A 16,511-nucleotide genomic window follows, 5' to 3' on the forward strand; every position below is an offset into this window, starting at 1 on the left:
CTGCATGCGAATAAGCTTCCTCTGTGTCAGCACTGTTTTTGCTTTGAGTTGCTGACAGGAAGTCCCTGGGAGCGCGTACTTATTTACAGGGCATCCCACACATAGTAAAAATTAAAAATCATGTTTTGGTGCTATTGGTGGTGTCTCTATCCACATAGTTTTTTTTTACAAATATTGTAAACAGCTTAAATCTTAGGGTTGACCTCTATTTATCAGCTGTTAAGCTAGAACCAAAACCTATCACAGACTAATCAATGCATTACCGTTTCTGCATGTTTAACATTTGATGTTATATTCAAATGGAGAGATTGAGACAATAAGCTGTGGAGTTGCAAAGGTAAAAGCCAAGAAGAGTAATTGTCATATAAAGAGCATATTTTGTTATTAATGGACAAACCAACAATATTATTTTTTTAGTGCATTAGATTTAGTCAGACATGATTTTTCTAGTTTACATAATTATCTATTTGCAACAGCAACAACTTTTATGTATATAATTAAACCAGATCTACCATGACTACAGTGCAGCCCAATGTATTATCCACTTTTTCCTTCTATTTAGACAATTTTCAAATAACCACATTCTGCTTTATCTCATGAACAGTTAATTTAGCCACAGGTCTTATTAGGCATCTGGAAATGGGATATATAATTTCTACCACAATACTCTGATTTAACAGTTGTCTTGTGTATTTATGGAATTCTGCTTTGTTTCATAACCATGTGAGAAAAAGGAGCAGGATTGGCCAGAGGGCCTCTCAAGGACACTGGGACATTTAAAGAGATCATAGCTGATGCTTGACCTCAACTCCTCTTTGCCTGATTCCCTTAGCATCCAAAATCTATCCATCTCATCCTTAAAAGTGCTCGATCACTAAGCAACCACAACTTTATGGGATAGTCCATTCCAAAAAGTCACAACTATCTGCATACAAGGCAAAGATGTCCAGGAAGAAATACCAAAAGAGGTCTTGTGATCCTTGCATCAATATTGTGGTTTAGTCAAGCGGCAACAATTTGTGTAGCACTATTCTGATTATAATTGTGTAGAGGATTGAACCCATTATAGAATCATAGAATGGGTACAGCACTGAAGGAGGCTATTAAGAAGCTTACAATGTTGCAAAAACATAAGCAAGTCTGAGGACTCGGTGTGTTTTAGAAATCACCACAGAGAGATACCAAAAAGTTAATTAAAAAGGAAAACGTAGAATATGAGAGTAAACTAGCCAGGAATATAAAACCAGATTGTAGGACCTTTTTATGAGTACATAAAGAGGAAGACAGTGGCTAAAGTAAACATTGGCCACTTAGAAGCAGAAACAGGAGAAATGTTCATGGGGAATAAAGAAATGGTAGGGACATTGAACTAATAATTTGTGTCTGTCTTCACAGTAGAAGACACAAGTTTCATACCAGAAATAGATGGTAACCTAGGGGCTAAATAGAGTGAAGAAATTAATATCAGCAGAGAAAAAGTATTGGCAAAACTTGAGGGACTAAAATCTGACAAATCTCCGGGACCTGATGGCCTACATCCTAGGGTTCTAAAAGAGATATCTGCAGAGATATTGGTTGTGCTAGCTATGATTTTTCAAGATTCCTTAGATTCAGGAATGTTCCCATTAGATTGAAGTTGGCAAATGTTACACCACTTTTCAAGAAAGGAGGGAGAGAGAAAACAGTGAACTACAGGCCAGTTAGCCTAACATCAATTGTTGGGAAAATGCTAGAATCTATTACATACAAACGTACGAATTAGGAGCTGGAGTGGGCCACTCGGCCCCTCAAGTCTGCTCTGCCATTCAATAAGAACATGGCTGATTTGATTAATAAGGAAGTCTTAACAATGCACTTAGAAAAGCAATGTATGATTAGAACAAGTCAACATGGTTTTACTAAGGGGAAATCTTGTTTGACAAATTTATTCAAGTTTTTTGAGGATGTAACTAACCAGGTAGATAAAGTGGAACCAGTAGCTATAGTATATTTGGATTTCCAAAAGGCATTTGATAAGATGCCACACAAAGGTTAATAGGCAAGATAAGGGCTCATGGAGTTGAGGGTAGTAATTTAGCATGGGTAGAGGATTGGCTAAAGGATAGAAAACAGAGAGTGGGCATAAATAGGGCTTTTTCAAGTTGGCAGGCTGTGAATAGTGGAGTGCCACAAGGATAAGTGCTGGGGCCTCGGCTATTTGCAATTTAATGAATTAGATGAAGAGACAGAGAGTAATGTATCAAGGTTTGCTGATGATATGCTGGGTGGGAAGTTAAGCTCTGCAGAGGACACAGCGAGACTACAAAGAGATATAGACAGGTTAAGTGAGTGAGCAACAAGATGGCGGATGGAGTATAATGTAGGGAAGTGCTAAGTTCACTTTGGTCATAAGAATAGAAAAACAGAATATTTTTTAAAAGGTGTGAAAGTTTTAAGCATTGATGTTCAAAGAGACTTGGGTGTGCTTGTACAAGGAACGTAGAAAGTTAGCAAGCTGGTGCAGCAAGCAATTAGGAAGGAAAATAGCATGTTGACCTTTATTGCAAGGGGATTGGAGTACAAGAATAAAGAAGTCTTGTTACAGTTATACAGGGTGATGCCACATCTGGGATATTGTGTACAGTTTTGGTCTCCACGTTTAAGAAAGGACATACTTGCATTGGAGGCAGTACAGCGAAGGTTCACAAGATTGGTCCCTGGGTTGAGGGGTTGTCCTATGACGAGAAGCTAAACAAATTGGACTTATATTTTCTGGAGTTTAGAAGAAAGAGAGGCAATCTCATTGAAACCTACTAAATTCTGAGGGGGCTTACTAAGATAAACACTGAGAGATTGTTTCTGCCAGTTAGAGAGTCTAAAACATGGGGGCACAGTTTCAGGATAAGGGGCCAATCATTTAGGACAGAGATGAGGAGAAATTAGTTTACTCAAAGGGTTGTGAATCTTTGAAATTCTCTACCCCAACGGGTTGTGGATGCTCTATCATTGAATACATTTAAGGATGGGATAGACAGATTTTTGGTGTCTCAGGGAATTAAGAGATATGGGGAGCGGGCGGGAAAATGGAGTTGAAGCCCAAGATCAATCATGGTCGTATTGAATGATGGAGCAGCCTCGACGGGCCATTTAATCTACTTCTGCTCCTATTTCTTGTATTCAGCCCATCATGTCTTGCTCTCTACAAGAGCAATTCAGCTAGACCCACTCCCCCATCCTTTCCTAACAGCCCTACAAGTTTTATCTCTTCAGATAATTATCCAATACCCTTTTAAAAGCTATCATTGAATCTCCTTCCACCACACCCTCAGGCAGTGCATTCCAGATCCTAAACACTCGCTGCATAAAAAAGCTTTTCCTCATGCCATCTCTGATTCTTTTGCCATTCAGCTTAAATCGATGCCCTGTGATTCATGATCCTTTTACCAATGGGAACTGTTTCTCTCTGTCTACACTGTCTACAACCCTCTTGATTTTCACCACCTCTATAGATCCCGAACCTTGCCTGAAGGGCAGCAACCTACATAATATGCACTGGTATTCTAGACCTTGGGCTCTATGTAGTCTGCATCAACAACAATTTGTATTTACATAGTACCTTTAACATAGTAAAACATCCCAACGCATTTTACAAAAGTGTTACTAAACAAAAGTGGATACTGAGCCACAGAAAGGGAAAATAGATCAGGTGGAAGTAGGTTTTAAGGAGCATCTTAAAAGAAAAAATTCTCCTTACCTCAGTCCAAATTAAACATCCACTTACTCTCAGACTATACCCCCTAATTCTATACTCCCCAGCCAGGGGAAACAACATCTCAATCCAACCTGTCAAGCCCTCCCGGAATCTTACACAGCTGTCCCTTGTTAGCACATTAGCTCCTGAAAGATGGTGTACTAAATGAAAATCACTTTTCCCATATGAAAACATGTAATAAGGGTGAGTTATGTTCCTGACCTATAATTTTTACATTAAAAATCCATTGGCTGTCTTGAACCAAACTGGCCCAAAAATCCTCTTATTACTCTATATAACTTTTAACTCTTAATAACTTAACTCATGCTTCCCGCCTTTCCTGCTTGCTGCCTCTACTGACCCTCCCACTTCCCTTCACCAACCATCCCGCTCCCCGCTTCCCACCCCAACCTTCCCATTCGCTGCTTCCCTCCCTCCATCCTCCCACTTGCCGCTTTCCTCTCTTTCCCTCCCACTCCCTCCCCCAGCTTGCTGCTTCCATTCCTTCACCCAATTCTTCACTTCCCTCTCCCAAACACCTCCTGCCTCCCCTTGCTGTCCCTCTCCAGACCCTCCAGCTCCCTTCTCACTTGCCGCCTCTCTCGTTCATTCCCTCCTTCTCACCGCCCCTCTCCCAATCCCTCACTTGCAATGAGGGCTCAGAAGAGGGGCAGCGAGCGAGGTGGCGAGCGGAAAGCACTGGATTCGGAAGAGGGAAGTGACAAGAGCGTGGTCACAGGTGAGGGGGAAGTAACAAAGTTCGGGGGAGGGAAGCGACAAGTGGGAAGAAATGAGCGGGTCAGAGGGAAGCAGAAGGGTTGGGAGAGACAGCGAGCAAAGTGGTGGTTTGTTTGAAAAAAAAGACTAAGCATGCACAATATCCTCACTAAAACAAAAATAGCAGCAGCACTATTCAGGGAACTTATCTAATTTACAAGCCACGATAAAACGAAAGCATACGTTTTAAATGGGGAACCTACAGTTGAGGCTCCAGTACTGATCTTGCATCACCCCACTGGTAACAGCTTGCCAACCTGAAAATGACCCACTTATTCATACTCTCTGTTTCCTGTTCTTTAACCAATTTGCTTTCCATTCCAGTGTATTACCCCAAAATTCATGAGCCCTTAGCTTGTGCAGCAACCATTTCTGTGGCACCTTATCAAATGAAAAGCCAAATATACAACATTCACTGGTTTCTCTTTATCTCTCTTATTAGTTCAAAAATCTCAAATAGATTTGTCAAAAATGGTTTTCCTATCATAAAACCATGTTGGCCCTGTCTACTTGCATCTTGGTTCCTTAAGAGCCCTGTTAGCACTTCCTTAATAATAGATTCCAGCATTTTCTGAACAACTGATGTCAAGCTAAATGGGCTATAGCTCTTTGTTTCTTCTATCCTCTCTTTCTTGAATAACTTACATTGCTGCCTTCCAATCCACTATCTCGGGAATTTTAGAAGATCACAATCAATGCATTCACTATCTCTGCAGCTGTCTTTTTTGGAATCCTTGGATGTAAGCCATCAAATCCAGGGGATTTGTTGGCTTCCATTAATTTCTCCAATTGCTTTTGCTTTAATAATGTGAATTACTTTAAGTTCCTCACTTTCATTGAGACCCAAGATCCCCACTGTTTCTGGTTTGTTTTTGTGTCCTTTAATTTGAAGACAGATACAAAATATTTATTTAAGGTCTCTGTTATTTCCTCATCCCTATTATAATTTCTCCTGCCTCAGCCTGTAAGGAACCCATCTTCATTCTCACTATTCTCTTCCTTTATACATACTTGTGGATGCTTTTTATGATCTGTTTTTATATTTCTACCCAGTTTGCTTTCATTCTATTTTCGCCCTCTGTCATTTTTTTTCAATCATCCTTTGCTGGTATCTAAAACTCTCCCAATCCTCAGGCTTGCTACTCTTGGAAATATTATAAGCCTCATCTTTTACTTCAGTACTATCGTTAACCACATTAGTTAGCTACAGATAGGTCACTTTTTCATATGAGTTTTATTTCCCAGCAGATGTAGATTCATTGAGACTTATGAAATGTTTCTTTAAATGTTCACCATTGCTCATCTACTGTCTACCTTTTAATCTAATTTCCCAATCTACCTTAACCAACTCATACCTCATACCTACTTGGCTTTCTTTGAGTTCAGTACTCTCGTTTCAGACTTAGTACATCACTCAAACTAAATGTGAAATTATATGATATAATCTTTCCCAGTCAAAGAGATTACTGATTAATTCTGCTCAATGCTGTCCTTAAGTCACCTTTATTGGGGCTACTCCCTCCTCCTTTGCCATTTCATTTTGCCTTGCTAAAACATCTAGGTACCCTTACATATTTAGTTTCTAACCTTGGCCACCATGCAACCACATTTATAAACTTAAATAAACCCATAAATTGCTGCCTTTATGAGTTAAGTGTTTTCCAAGAACACTGGCTACTTTTAAACCTCATTTCCTTAAATACACTTAGATAAACCCTGCATGGACCAGTTGCCATTTGAATAATTGAGTGATCCAGTTTTTGTTTTCTTTTTGCAATTTCTGCAAAATTTTATGAACTCTGATGCATCACTTACTTCTGCAGAAATGATAAATGATTTGCTAACAGATATGTAAGAAAATATATTAGCCACATTTTCTTTTCGGTATCTCAGTTCTCATTTTGAACTTCCATGCCTATTGTAAACCTATATTTAACAATTCTCTTTTTTAATAGTTTGCATATTTTCACAATCCCCCTTCTTTCTCAGATCCTTAAGTCTTTTAAAACATTTGTTTGTTTCTAAAGTATTGCCATTCTTACTTCTTCACTTTGGTCTGATTTTGTTTTTAGCAACCTGCTTTTATAGAGTTTGTTTTTAATTTGCGTCATTTCTAGTATGCCCTTAAGGTTTACATTTTTATCCCAGTTTTTCCTTTCCATTTCAATCTTCCTGAATTTAAATTAGTTTCCTGAAGTTTTTTTTAAGTGCTGCTATCTTCTGGTAATACTTCAGGAATGCATTTCAAATCTTAGTGCAGTCCTTAAAACAGCAATTTTTTTCCAAGACTTCACACAAAGCTTTGTCTAACATTACCTAAAGTACCATCAAACTACCCCACCTGGCGTATAACAATACATGTATCTATATCATTTGCATATGCATATATACACTTGGCCAAAGCAGCTACATGAATATTTGAATGTAGGAGCCCATCTGGGACTCCTGCTAATTCTTGCATCCAAATAAATTGCAATGGCCCAAACTTTGCTGGAGTTAGGGCATTTCATGATTTGCCACATTTATTTGATACTTTTCCTCAACCTTCAGGGCAAAAACTTTTGGCAACATATTTGTTGATAACAGTGGACAGGACATTGCTGGGTTTTTTTTTGCACATTTGTAAAGGCAAAAATTCAACTTACTGTTATTTTCCCTGAAAATTATGGATCATTGTAATATAGATCAAAGAAGAATGCCTACATACAAATATTTCCTTCAAAATGCAGAAGAATCTTGTGTAGAAATGTTGCATAGCTAAATTGCATCTCACTCCTACTATACAAGATCTATCAAAACGTTTCCAGAAATAGAATTAAGATTTTTTCAACATATCCTTTAGCAGGTGTTCTGTCCGTATTGACAGCACTGTGATGGATATTAAAACTATATAGAATTGGAAAGAGCTCAAATACGGTGATTTATACATTTTGCATATTTCATGAATATTGCTTCTTATCAGTATGTAATGCTGACATAAAATGTGTGTATATATGTCATTGAAAATGTTATTTCATAGGAAATATTTCAACCAAAAACACATCAGTTTCCATATCTACACTGATGATATCTAGCTAGATCTTGCCTCGACCTCTCTTGATATCTTCATTTTCTCTAAACTGTCAGATTGCTTGTCTGACATCCAGTACTGAATGAACAGAAATTTCCTCCAACTAAATATTTGGAAGGCAGGAAGCATTACCTTTGGTTCCGTGCACAAACTCTGTTCTATCTCTCTAGCAACTGTCTGAGGATGAAACAGGCTGTTCGCAGCCTTGATGTTGATCCCAAAATGAGCTTCCTATCACATATTATCATGATTGCCTACTTCCAGCTCTGTAACATCATTCAGCTCAACCCTTGCCTCGGCTTTTCTGCTGCTGAAATCCTCATTCATGACTTTGTTACCTTTAAACTTGACTATTCCAACCCACTTCTGGCTGGCCTCCCTAGTTCTATCCTCTGCAAACTTGATGTAATTCAAGACTCTGCTGGCTGTGTCCTAACTAGCACCTGGTCCCATTCACCCATCTCTGCTTTGCTTGCTGAGCTGCATTGGCTCACAGTTAAGAAATGCCTCAATTTTAAAATTCTCATTGTTGTTTTCAAATGTCTCCATGGCCTCACCCCTCTTTATCTCTGTGATATCCTCCAAACTTACACCAATTCTGACCTCTTGAGCATTTCTGATTTTCGTCACTCCACAATTGACGGCTGGTGCCTTCAGCTGCCATAGCCCTAAGTTCTGGAATTCCCTCCAGAAACATCTCCACCTCTCTTTCTTCCTTTAAGATACTCATTAAAACATACCTACTTGACCAAGCTTGGTCACCTGTCCTAATAGTTTCTTATATGTCTTGATGTCAAAGTTTATTTGATAGTGCTTTTAAAGCATTTTATTATGTTAAAGATGCTTTATTAATTGCAAGTTATTGTTCATTTACCTTTTATGATCTCTTTTTCATTTACTTTCATTTTATTTGTTCGAACATTAGTGTGACTCTGGTGCTGAAGGAGATGGAATGACGCACAGAAGGAAGAAAAGAAGAACCTGCAGTATGATGGAAGATGGCAGTTCTCAATCTCGTGATGATTGTGTGAGCAAAGAACGCAGCTCATCCAGGTGACAAGAAGCACTGGAAGATACCGGCATTGCATCGTAAAATAAATTAAAAATAAAGCTGCAGTAGAAGATGAAAATTAATTGCCAGTTTAAGACTCCATTTTAAGTTCTGAAATATTTCAGTTTTCAGTTGTCAGTAGATATCCTTTATTTGCCTCCTTAGTAGTAATTGTAAATCCAGATAGAAGTCTGTCGTGGATAGCCATTTAAGAACACACAATGTTAAGTAATTAATTTTTTTTAGTTCAAATTACCTGGTGTTGGAAAGATATTTTTATAAATTCCTCCCTAAATTAACAATAATACTGAGCTGAACACAAGTTATTAGTCAGTGTTGATGGTCCAGATATATTCGATACTCTTTATAACTGTTGATCAATATTTCTGTTCAAGTCCTGCTTGAACTAAATAAAGCTGAACACTGAATAAATCTGTTTTATGCTGATGTTCTCAATTTATAAAACACCATTGCTACATTTTACATATAACTTGATTCAAAGGCCAGATTTACACACAACTTCAACCTTTGCTGCAACTGTGTGTCTTATCGTGGCTCAGTTGGTAGCATTCTCACCTCTGAGTCACAAGGTTTGGGTTCAAGTTCCACTACAGAACTTGAGCACCAAGTCAAGGCTGACTCTTTAGTGCAGTGCTGAGGGAGTGCTGCACTGTGGATTGGCTGTCTTTCAGATGAGACATTAAACCAAGGCCCTATCTGCTTTCAGGTGAATGTGAAAGATCCAGTGGCACTATTTCGAAGAGCAGAGGAATTATCCCTGGTGTCCTGGCCAATATTTATGCCCCAATCAACATCACAAAAACAAATTATCTGGTCCTTATCACATTGTTTGTGGAAGTTTGCTGTGAAATTGGCTGCCAACAGTGTCTTCTTCAAAATAATTAATTAGTTGTAAAGCATTTTGGGATGTCCATGTCTGCTTGTTATGAAAAGCACTATATAAATGTAAGTCTTGTTTTTTTCACTTTTAACTGAGTCAATTCAGGATTCAAACTAAATTTATTCTTGATCCTTGTTTATTATTCTGTTAGCTAATATTCAAATTATGTTTTCTTATCTAATGTTTGCTCCTGGTGATGTTTCCTAACCAGAAGAGGTGTGCACATTATATACAAATGGTGTAATTTGTTGCCATAGAGAAATTAGTTATCTCTTAAATTTTATTAAGTTAAAAAAAGACATTGTTTTTTAGTGCTTCTTAAAAATAATGAGTAACTGATGAATGGAAATGCCTTTTCAAATTCAGTTGGGAATTATATTTAAATTTTATTTTGGTAGCTTTTATTATGATCTGTTAGAATAGTCTTGATGAGCTGCTCTCCTCCTTTAGAGTGGAATGTACATGTTCCCAAACAGAACTTAAGTGTTAAATTGGGGGGATTCTAGATTTTCCAATGGCCATGGCCATTAAGGCAAACAATAGACATACGGTAGCATAATAGTTAGCTTACTGAACTCATGGTTCAGAGACCTTGACTAATGAGATGACATATGAGTCAATTCCCACCATAGAAGTTGGAGAACTTAAAGTCAGTTGAATAGATCTGGAATAAAAAGTTAGTATCAACAATGGTGACTAAGAAACTACTGAATTCTATTCAAATCCATTTGGTTCACTCCTAGCCTTTGGGGAAGGAAATCTTCCATACTTAGCTGATCTGGCCTACCAAGGTCTCCAGATCCACTGCAGTATGATTGACTCTTAACTGCCCTCTGAAATGATCTAGCAAGCCACTCGGTTGTGTCAGGCCACAATGAAAAAGTCTAATAAGAATAAAAACAATAAAGCACCTGCTTTTGACATAGGCACTGGGAAATGACAAAGTCAGGCCCAGTCAACTTGCTAAGTCCTCCTCACTAACATTTATGTTGGGTGAACTATCCCATCAACTAGTCAAACAACAGCCTGATGTCACAGAATCATACCTTTCAGCCCACATCCCAGACTGCTCTATCACTATCCAGGAATGTCCTGCCCTACTGATTGTACAGACCCCTAAGAGGTGGTAGGCATAGTGGTATGCAGTCTGGAGGGAGTAGCTCTGAGAGTCCTCAATGTTGTCTCCAAGCCCAATAAGGTTGCATAGCATCAGGTCAATCATGATTTACGCTAATGAACCACATACAATTAAGCAACACTCCTGAGATTGAGAACTTTTCTGAAATGCAGGTCCTCAGGGGTCCTCTGAACTGTCCACAGTTCCAAAGCAGGTAACAAAAACCACAACACCCAAAACTCCTGGTACTCAGACACCAATCACTGATTGCAGATTTCAGAATGACAATCTTTACAGTGCAGAAGGAGGCCATTCGGCCCATCAAATCTGCACTGGCTACTGGCAAAGGTTACGGGGAGAAGGCAGGAGAATGGGGTTGAGAAACTTATCCGCCATGATTGAATGGCGGAGCAGACTCGATGGGCCGAATGGCCTAATTTCTGCTCCTATGTCTTATGGTCTTATGGCTCTCTGAAAAAGCATGCTATCTAGTTCCATTCCCTTGCCTTATCCCTGTAACCTTGCACATTCTTTTCAGATAGCAATCTAATTCCCTTCTGAATACCTCAATCAAACTTGCCTCCTCCACCCTCTCAGGAAGTTCGTTCCAGACTCCAACCACCATCTAGGTGAAAAAAATTTTCCTCACATCACTATAACTCTTTTTGCCAATTATTTTGAATCTGTGCCCTCTGGTTCTTGATGCTCTCTTGAGTGGGAACAGTTTCTCACTATTTACCGTGTCCATACCCCTCAGGATCTTGAATGCTTCTATCAAGTCTCCTCTCAGCCCGTTTCTCTCCAAGGAAAACAGCCCCAACCTCTCCTTATAGGTACAGTCCTTTATCCCTGGAATCATTCTTGTGAATCTCCTCTGTGCTCTCTTCGATGCCTTCAAATCCTTCCTTAAGTATGGCACCCAGAACTGGATGCAGTACTCCCAGTGAGGCCTAACTAGTGCCTTATACAAATTTAACATGGCCTCTTGTACTCAGTGCCCCTATTAATAAAACCTTAGATACTATATGCTTTATTAACTGCTCTCTCAACATACCCTGCTATCTTCAATGACTTATGTACATATACACCAATGTCCCTCTGTTCCTGCAACTCCTTCAGAGTTTCTCCCTTTATTTTATACTGTCTCCATATTCTTCCTGCCAAAATGAATCACCTCACAATTCTCTGCATTGAACTTCATCTGCCACTTGTCTGCCCAATCCGCCAACATGTCTATGTCCTTTTGAAGTTCAAGACTATCCACATGACAGTTGACAATGTTTCCAATCTTCGTATCATCTGCAAATTTTGAAATCACAGTCTAGGTCATTAATTTTTATCAGGAAGAGCCAAGGGACCCAATACTGACCCCTGGGGGACTCCACTACAAACATTCCTCCAATCTGAAAAACATCCATTAACCACTAGTCTTTTTCCTGTCACTCAGCTAATTTCTTATCCAAGTGCCTACTTTTCCTTTTATTCCATGGGCTAGAGTTTTACTCACAAGTCTGTTGTGAGGCACTGTATCAAATTCCTTTTGAAAATCCATATACACATCAACAGCATTGCCCTTATCAACCTTCTCTGTTACCTCCTCAAAAAGCTCCAGCAAGCTCCTTAAACATGATTTTCCTTTAATGAATCCATGCTGGCTTTCCTTAATTATCTTGCACTTGTCTAAGGGACTATTGATTTTGTCCCAAACTAGTTTCCAGAGGTTTCCCTACCATTGAAGTCAAACTGACTAGTCTGTAGTTGCCGGCTTTAAACTTGCACCCCTTTTTGAATAATTTGCATTTGCAATTCTCCAGTCCTCTGGCAGCACCCCTGTGTCCAAAGAAGACTGGAAGAATATCACTAGTGCCTCTGCAATTTTCACTCTCACTTCCCTTAGTACACTTGGATGCATCTCATCTGGTCCTGGTACCTTATCTATTTCAAGTAAAGATAGCCTTTCTAACACCTCCTCCTTCTCAATTGTAAATTCTTCTAGTTTACCAGTTACCTATTCTCTTACCTTGGCCTGGGTAGCATCTTTTTCCTTTGTAAAGGCAAATGCAAAGTACTCGTTTAATACCTCCGCTATTTCTCATGCCTCCACGTGCATGTCCCCTTTTTGTAACCCCAATTGGCCCTACTCTTTCTTTTACCACCCTGTTATTATTCATGTGCTTATAGAAGACCTTGGGATTCCCTATTATGTTAGTTGCCAGTCTCTTTTCATGCTCTCTCTTTGTTTTTCTTACTAGTTTTTTCATTTCCCCTCTGGTCCTCCTTTATTCGGTCTGATTCTCCATGGTATTTTCTACCTGACATCTGTTGTACATGCACTTCTTCCTTTACATCTTCACCTCTATCTCTGTCATCATCCAGGGCGCTTTGGATTTATTTATCCTATGATTCCCCTCAATGAAATATACATTGACATTGCCTGCAATACTGTTTCTTTGAAAAAAAAACCCTTGTCCCTTTCCGATCCCCTTTTTTTCTAATAATTTATATATTTTTAAAATATATTTTTATTTTCCCACCTATTTCTATTATTTTTAAATTTATTTCCATCTATTATTTTATTTCCACCTTTTAGCCCATTTTGATCCCTTCCCCCTACCCCACCCCCACTAGGGCCATCTGTCACTTACTTGTCCTGCTTTCTACCCTTAATGTCACCATTAGCACATCCTTTAGCTAATATCATCACCGTCAACACCCCTTTGTTCTTTTGTCTATGACATCGTTGGCAAACTCTTCTTTGCCTCCACGTATCACTGGCCCTCTGTCCAGCTCTACTTGTCCCACCCCCCTCAAACAGCTTATATTTCACCTCATTTCTATTTTTCTTTAGTTCTGATGAAGAGTCATACGGACTCGAAACGTTAACTGTCTTCCTCTCCGCAGATGCTGTCAGACCTGCTGAGTTTTTCCAGCTATTTTTGCTTTTGTTTCAGATTTCCAGCATCCGCAGTATTTTGCTTTTATCTTACTGTTTCTTTGAAGGTGGCCTGTTGTTCAGCCACCGTCTTTTCTGCCAACATTTGATTCCAGCTCACTCGACTCAGATGCATTCTCATCCAATCGAAGTTGGCTTTCCCCCAATTAATTATCCCTGCTCTGGATTGTTCCTTGTCCTTTTCCATGGCCAACTAAACCAATGGTCACTGTTCCCTAAATGCTCTCCTACTGATACTTGATCCACCTAGGCCAACTCATTCCCCAGAAGCAGGTCAACAATCCTTGCCCTCTCGTTGGATCGGAAACATACTGCTGCAGAAAATAATCTTGAACACATTCCAGGAACTCTCGCCCCACTTGTCCCTTTGCACAATCCCTAACCCAGTCTATATTTGGATAATTGAAGTCACCCATTATAATTACTCTATAATTCTTGCACCTCTCTGTAATTTCTTTGGAACTTTGTTTCTCTACATCCCTTCCACTAGTTGGTGGTCTATATACTGATCAATGTTATTGCACCTTTTCTATTCCTTGCCTCTAGCCAGAGATTCTGCCCTTGACCCCTCTGGAACATCTCTCTCCAGTACTGTAATGCCATATTTAATCAATACTGCCACTACCCCCTTACCCCCCGCCCCCCCCCTTCGCCCCAAATTACCCTCCCTTTCTTCCTTTCCTGTGAACACCACTGAGGCAGTGTCAGCCTCCATCTCAATTGAAAGGGCTGTTTCTGTAGTGTCTGCTGGTGATTGTGTTGTGGTTGGGGGGGTTGGGGGGGGCGTGGGTGCAGTTCTCTTTGGTTAAAGTTCAGTGTTTCTGTATGTGTTTTCCTTTAATTCTGAAGTAGATTATATGTCTTTCTTGCTGAGGGGAAAGATATGATGCAGGGCATGTATTTGCTTTACGAGCTTGGTGTCTGAGTCATCGTCATGTAATTTGTCATCCCTTGCAATTGTCTGACACTAAACCAGACTGCTCACAGTCTTAGTGTCATATTTGATCACGAGATGAGCTTCTGACCACGTAAATACACTAATACTGAGACGGCCAATTTTTACCTCTGTAACAACACCCAACTGCCTTAGCTCATCTGTTGCTGAAACCCTCATCCATGCTTTTGTTCCCTGACTATTACTTGACTATTCCAACATACTCCTGGCTAGACTCCTACATTCTACCTTCCTTACACCTGAGGTCATCAGAAACTCTGTTGTCTGTGTCCTAGCTCGCACCAAGTCCCATTCACCCATCAACCCCAGTGTTCACTGAAATACATAGGAACAGAATTAAGTCAAAGGTTCGATTCCCACACTAGAGCTTGATGGCCAGGGAAATGCATTCATAACATGGCCAAACAGGTTCATTATCAACCTGTAGATCCTTCCAATATGCCTATGGTAGGCGGTAAGAGCGGGAGAGCTTCCTGATCAGCCAGAACCATATGGTGGATACAGTGCAACAGCCTCCCTATTTTAAAAGACTCCACATGCAAGCTATTGCCATGGGCTCCATGGCCAGTGTCCACCTCATTTTGAGGGACTGCTAGAGAGAATACCTTTGGTTAAAAAAAGTCTATCATTTTTAGATATAAAATTAACAGTTGATCTAGCATCAATTGCCTTTTGTGGACAAGAGTTCCAAATTTTAATCACCCTTTGTGTGTAGAAGTATTTCGTAATTTCACTCCTGAAGAGACTGGCTCTAATTTTTACACTATGTCCTAGTCCCAGTCTCCCCAAACAGCAGAAATATTTTCTCTATATCTAACCTATTTTTCTCCCTTATTATCTTGAAACCTTGGATCAAATGACCCCTTACCCTGTACCCTATACAATCCTAGTTTGTGTAATCCCCCCTTATTATATAACCTTTTTTGAGTCCAGATGTCATTCTGGTAAATCCAGATGAGTGCAAGACAAAAAGCTTCAACAAAAAATGTCTCTTTTTTTCAGCAATACTCAAGTTCTGTACTACCAAACGACTACTTCTTTAATACAAACCAATGATAACAGGTTTAAAATCAAATATTTAAAAGAGGTAATTAGTGCCCCCTTCTTAAAGGGAGACCACTAATAAACTGTAACAAAAAGGACATCTTTAAAGGGAACTTAACAATCAAATTATAATGACATTCCCAGGGGTGGTAATACACATTTGCCCCTAAGTGTGGTATAGCCAGGGCTGTGTATAACCAAAGTAAGACATCTACCCCCTTGTATTCTTATCCTTGGGTAGATGCCAGTGTTGTAGTTGTACTGGAACAGCTTTGCTAGGGTCCTGTTTCTTACTGGAACATGAGTGTTCAGCTCGACCAACTTGCGTGTTATTAGGGCCCAAAGCCTTTTCTGTATCCAGTGCACTCAGCGTTTCTTGATATCATGTGGAATAAATTGAATTGGCTGAACGATTGGGATCTATGGCGCTGGGAACCTCAGAAGGAGGCCGAGATGGATCATCCACTCGGTAGTTCTGGCTGAAGATGGGTGCAAATGCTTTAGCTGTCTTTGGCACTGATGTAGTGGGGGCTGCCATGATTAAGGATGAGGATGTTTGTGGAGCCACCTCCTCCCACTAGTTATCGAATTATCCACCACCATTCACAACTGGATAAGCCAGAACAGCGAAACTTTGTTCTGATCTGTTGGTTATGGAATCACTTAGTTCTGTCTATATCACGTTGCTCCCACTGTTTAATATGTATGTAGTTGTGTTTTATCTTCAGGAGGTTGGCACCTCATTTTTAGGAATATCTGGTTCTGTGCCTGGCATGCTCTCCCCTCTCCTGGCTTGATGAAAAGGGTAGAATGAAGAATATACTAGATCATGAGACTACAGATTGTGGTGAAATACAATTCTGCTGCTACTGATGGCCCACACCATTTCATGGATGCCCAGTATTGAGCTGCT

At 39.7% G+C, this 16,511-nt stretch overlaps 1 protein-coding gene across 2 annotated transcripts in view; it reads left to right on the forward strand.

The window, feature by feature from the left end:
- The window catches only part of jmjd6 (jumonji domain containing 6, arginine demethylase and lysine hydroxylase), a 40,683-nt gene extending 31,623 nt beyond the window's left edge, over nucleotides 1-9,060 (forward strand). For both annotated transcript variants that reach the window (XM_078570939.1, XM_078570940.1), the window contains one exon: nucleotides 8,503-9,060. In XM_078570939.1, coding sequence (XP_078427065.1) covers nucleotides 8,503-8,634 — 132 coding nt within the window. In that variant the 3' untranslated portion in view covers nucleotides 8,635-9,060. The remainder of the gene's footprint in view (nucleotides 1-8,502) is intronic.
- The last annotated feature ends 7,451 nt before the right edge of the window (nucleotides 9,061-16,511 follow it).

This window comes from Cetorhinus maximus, chromosome 24, assembly GCF_964194155.1.
Source record: "Cetorhinus maximus chromosome 24, sCetMax3.hap1.1, whole genome shotgun sequence".
Taxonomy (NCBI): domain Eukaryota; kingdom Metazoa; phylum Chordata; class Chondrichthyes; order Lamniformes; family Cetorhinidae; genus Cetorhinus; species Cetorhinus maximus.